This window comes from Bidens hawaiensis, unplaced genomic scaffold (genome assembly GCF_021521415.1).
Source record: "Bidens hawaiensis isolate Kalapana, Puna unplaced genomic scaffold, B.hawaiensis_p1.1 tig00005823_1, whole genome shotgun sequence".
In the NCBI taxonomy this organism is placed as follows: domain Eukaryota; kingdom Viridiplantae; phylum Streptophyta; class Magnoliopsida; order Asterales; family Asteraceae; genus Bidens; species Bidens hawaiensis.
The window spans coordinates 625,853-631,350 of NW_027491384.1; the positions used below are offsets into that span (position 1 = coordinate 625,853).

General features: G+C 33.9%; 1 protein-coding gene across 1 annotated transcript; it reads left to right on the forward strand.

The window, feature by feature from the left end:
- The first annotated feature begins 1,959 nt into the window (after positions 1 to 1,959).
- LOC143630781 (peroxisome biogenesis protein 22-like) lies at positions 1,960 to 3,114 on the forward strand. The gene is made up of 6 exons (XM_077099696.1): positions 1,960 to 1,977; positions 2,081 to 2,137; positions 2,218 to 2,319; positions 2,387 to 2,452; positions 2,589 to 2,690; positions 2,929 to 3,114. The coding sequence occupies exons 1-6, from the start codon at positions 1,960 to 1,962 to the stop codon at positions 3,025 to 3,027; spliced, it is 444 nt and encodes a 147-aa protein (XP_076955811.1). The 3' UTR covers positions 3,028 to 3,114.
- The last annotated feature ends 2,384 nt before the right edge of the window (positions 3,115 to 5,498 follow it).

Below are 5,498 nucleotides of genomic sequence, written 5' to 3' on the forward strand. Positions count from 1 at the left end.
ATGTATTTATATATCATTTTATTTGTTTACAATCATTTAACTTAAAAATATTAAAGTTGTGATTAAGATAAATATTTGTTTATAAGGTTTAGAAAATATTTTACCAGTAATTATTTTGACTAGACATATTTCAATTAAAAATCCCTTATAAATCTTCAATATAAAATATTTATCAATTTACTACTGAATATGTATTCATATATATATATATATATATATATATATATATATATATATATATATATAAAGGAGGAGTGAGAGACCTCTTAAAATTTAAAAGGTATAACTTTGATTGCCTGTTGTACTTAACCTTTATGCATGTCTTGAGGAAGTTAAAGGGTATTTTTGTTTTTCAATCATCACCCATTCACAGATGTTTAATTGTTTAAATTATAGTTACATTATTTACCCCTTAACTATATTAAACTTTTGAAAATTTGTACAAAAATTACTATTCCACCCCCTTAAGTTTAACCATATATTCCTCTATTTTAGTTTCTTTTTGTTTTTGTGTTATATCATTGAATATATTAAGTTCTCAAAAATTTTGAACATGGCATAACGACACGCTTATTTTTGTCTACGTTTTGATATAAATAGTATTAAATATTGGCATGCGGGTACTAATGTACAAGTCACTATTGCATTAATGTACAAGTCTATTAATGCAAATACTTTTTGTGATTAGATTCAAAGTTTCAAAATGACCATTCATTTTTAAACTATTTACATATGGCACCATCCTACTAAAATTACAGTTACATAAGTTTACAGTTACCAACTTACTATATACCCACTTTCTAGCTCCTACTATTTTCATGCTACCCGCCTTCCCCTACCAAATTACAGTTACATAAGTTTACTCTTACCTGATCATTCTCAAAACTTTGAAATTGATAAGAATTGTCTCCTGCTACATCTTCATGTTCCTTCTCATCTTATAAATTTGAGTAAAATCTCCATTTTAGGGCATGTCATAACCCTCTCTTCAAGATCAAGCCGCAGTTTCCTTCATATTCACCTCTTCGGAGAGAGAAACCAAGACGGAATGGGCGGAAAACCAATAAAACAAATGTGTTTTCATCAGTTGTTCATAATTACATTTGCCTTAATTGATTTGGGTCAAAAATGAAATCCGGAACTCACTCTAATCTGGATTCAATAGTGAACCCAATGAAAATTTGTTATCTTCTGAAGATTTAAGAGAAAATGATGGGTTGTTACAACCTGAAAATGTAAATTCAAATTTAATAAAAAAAAAATTGATTTTTGTTTTGTTTTCGTATACTAATAAATATGTTGTTTTTATTCTGGCAGAAATTAAGTGATGGAAGAAAGGTGTGCTTTTTAAATTACTACTTTATTGTTTTGCAAGTTTCAGGCTTGTAAACAAATCGAACGAACACAAACCGAGCGTGTTTTTTTGTTTAACCTTAACCGAACAAACGGTCGAACACGAACAACTAAAACAGGTTTTCTTGTTCGTATTTGTTGGTTAAGAAAATGAAGATGTTCATGTCCATTTATGTTTGTTCGTTTAAAACTAGACTAAGTCATAATGGGCCAAAAATTTAATGAATATATTAAAAAAACTGACTTAAACAGACTGAAACTAACGATTTTAAAATGAACATACTTAAACGAATACTCACGAACATAAATTAAAGAATGAGACATGTGATAATGTTCGCTCGTTTAACTAAATAGTCTAAATTTTTTGCTCATGTTTGTTCGCATATTAAATAAACGAACTCCTCATCAGATGGTTCATGAACTGTTCACTGAGCACTTGGTTCGTTTACAAGCCTTGCAAGTTTTCTTACTTACATTTAGTAAATTCGGTCGTGTTTTGCAAGTTTTTTATCTTGTCATCAAGGGCATTTTGGACATGTACTTGATATTTAAACATTTTCATTAAACTACTTACCAAGCCAAATGTTGCATTTTTTGTATGAAAAGATGGAGTGTGGTAAAAAGGTTAAATTAATAATTTTTGTTCAAGCTTGTAAGTAATTTAATTAAAGATTCTTAAGATTACCAAAACATTATGTTATTCTTAATTTCAATGAATTTTGTGCAGGTAACTCGTCAGTTGCTTGGTGTTATTCTGGAGGAAAACACCCCCGAAGAGCTTCAGGTTGTGATAATTTAATTTTTCTGCATATATTAATATCTGAATAAAGTTAATTTATTTCTAATTTTCATCATATCTGGCAGAATCAAGCAACTGTGAAATCTTCTGTTTTGGAAGTTGTATCGGAGATGACAAAATATTGTAACCTTTATCTCATGGAAGGAGTTCTTGATGATGAAAGCCAAGTATGCAGGATCTCATACTTCCATTTATAGAATCTTTTAATGACTTTGAAAATTATGTATTTTGTAGATGAGGGTTTTAACGGCTTTGGAAAATGCCGGGATTTTTACGTCTGGTGGCTTGGTTAAGGACAAGGTAATAATAAATAATTAATTATTAGAGAATAGAGAGAGAAAGTTTGTGAGTGGTGACAGTTAGAACCTGTTACCGGTAAACTTATAGGACCCACAAATACTTTGCTAATAATTTTTATTTTATTATGTAATTGTAGGTACTATTTTGTAGTACAGAGAATGGGAGAATGTCGTTTGTTTGGCAGTTGGAACCAGATTGGGATATAGACTCAAATCCAGAAATCACTTCTCAGTTGGCGGTATTTATAATTAAATAATAAATATTGTTAATAACTGTATGAGACTATAATTATTTTTGAGATAAAAGGCCTCTGCATCTAATTTTAATCTGTAAAGCAATTTGGTTGTTTCAATATGGTTGCTTTAGAAGAATTTGAATTTTGTATTCTCTAAAATACACACGTGTGTACATGCATACGTAATGCTACTAATACATACTGATATGTATCTTGTTTTTTTTATTTTTTTTTATTACAGAGGTTTATCAGACACCGGCTTCACATTACAACAAAAACGGAACGGATTGCTTCAAATGTTCACAGTTCTTCATCACTGGAACTATTTTTCACAGTTTGACTTCTTAAAAGGTCAACATGACAGCATTTTCTTGTCTCGTATAACGAGCTTATGTGGCATGATGAATCTGGTCCCAGAGATTTATGTAACTTACTCTCATTTTATTAAAGATATACACGAATAGTCCATCCGGTATGTTCAGAATTCAGTTTTGTATAAAAGATACACTACTTGAGTCTAAATATACCACATGGACCAAATATTTGATATGAAAGTTTGTTTATTTATTTCAGCAATCCATATTCCATTGTTGCTGCTTCACTCCCTTATTTGTTTTCGTTCGACTATTGAGGTAACAATTTCAACCCGTTGTTAGTTGTATATCTCGAATAAGCTCTAAGTTTGAAAAATGACTTTTGTAGTTATGATTAATTTCTAGAGATGATTTTTTTTAAATATTAACTGAATAATTAATCAAATTTACTAGAATACTGGTAACGAAACTTAGATATAGCTACCCGTGCAAAAACGACTTTTCTTTAACTGAGGGGCAATATGGGAATTATAGACAAGATACTGGTCGTAGTAAATATAGAAATGAAAACGAGTCGATTTGGGTTCAGGTTTATTTCTAGCCCGACCAAACCCCTGTTCGACCCGATAAAAACTGAGGTGGGTCATCCACACCGAAAACAAAAACATTTTCACCCATTACAAAGTCACAACCGGTCTTTTTGGATTAAGTTATATTTCTAACACGACATTTTGACAAAAGCCCGTTTTGACTGATAAAAAACGACATAAAAACAAAAGCATTATTACCAGTTATAAAAACGCAAACGGGTCGATTTGGGTTACGTTTTATTCTGAACTGAACGACAAACTAATTATACGAAGCTTGTTCACCTTTGCATTGAAATTTTGACCCTTTATAAAAATGCAAAAATATATAAATTTTTTATGTTCCAGACTGAACAAATTAATTAAATATTTTAGGAACCTATTTAGGTTCAACGGGTTAAACGTGTCATGTTTGGGGTACGTGTATCCAGGTCAAAGTGGAAATATTTAACAAACTAATTGCGACCGTCTAGGGATATTATGCGACAAGAGGGGTACTTTGGTTGTTTTGTTTTTGAAGAGTATGGTGCTCATTTTGAACAATTATGTCTTATATGCCAATTTTAACTTTTTACTGGTCAAACTTGACCTTTTGGAATGTTTGTTTCTGCTGCTTATAGTTAAACAAAAAGTTATGGTCAATGTTGAATGCTGAAGAAAAAATAATAACCTAGCGAAGATTAAATAGGGTATTATAAAAAGAAAATTCATAGACGAAGATAAAAATAGTATTATGATTACATTATGTATATTATGATTTCTACTTATATATGTATATGTACTTCGATACCGTATTTATATTCTGATTACCACATGTTATATTTGCATATACATTTTTTGTGTATGCATGTTTATGCATCTAATTACACTACGAGTGCATCTTTTTCGCCACTCCAACCAACAATAGCTTTTTGTTTGTTGCAGTTTTATCATGTGTATTCGAAAGTAGTAACTTCTCACGTTAGTGGCAGCTTCTCTACGACTGAAGAGGTAGGTCCCAGCAGAGCCCAGTTGGACCCGCAAGACTCACCTTAAACAGGGACGTCTGCGCAGAAACCAACTGGATCCGCAGGACCAACCATGCTCAGAGACGTGACGTCCTTACGCGCAGTACGCAAGCTGGTCCCGCAGGAAATGCCTCCCAATGGTGAAGGACTCCGCCTGTCCCCGCAGCCTCGGATACAAGCCATTAGGGAAGGCCACCCGCGCAGCAAGGCTACACGCACAAGGCACTTAGCTCTCAATCATTCAGTGTCACCTGAAGGAATGAGCGAAGCCGGGAACAATCCCGCACAAGGGCGGGAGGGGGAATACTCCCGCCCAAATAAGCCAGTCCGTACGATACGGGAAGATCTTCTGTACTGTACCTGACGAGGTATGGGAAAAAGATCTGACTAAAGATACGACAGCTTATGGACAACAGTATGGCGAGCAGCATGCTCCTACACTGTATGTCACTATTAGCCACTGCCTACTCACCAACTCCTGTCATACCATGTGCGTAGCCGGCAGTTGGTGGAAAAGGAATAGTATACAGCAGGCCTGGTAGCTATCAGCCGCTACCTACCCACCAACTACCAGCAGGGCACGTGCGTAGGCTACTGTTGGTGGAACAGGAACACTGTTGCAGCCGGCCATACCTCCTTGGAAACCTACCTTCGGCTATAAATACCACAAATGGTATGACCATCTCATCTTATCATATCTTATCTCATATTATCATATTATACCTGATATCTGCTCTAGCAATCTCTTAATATACTTTTATATTTAAAGAGCAATCTAGTCTGATTCTCACGTCGGAGGGTGGTCACAAGGAGGAACCCCCCCTTCTCAGTGACAAGCTCACGGTGTCTGTTTTGCAGGTTATCAGAAGAACCATCTTCTAAGGGTCTAACCCCTCGTGGGAA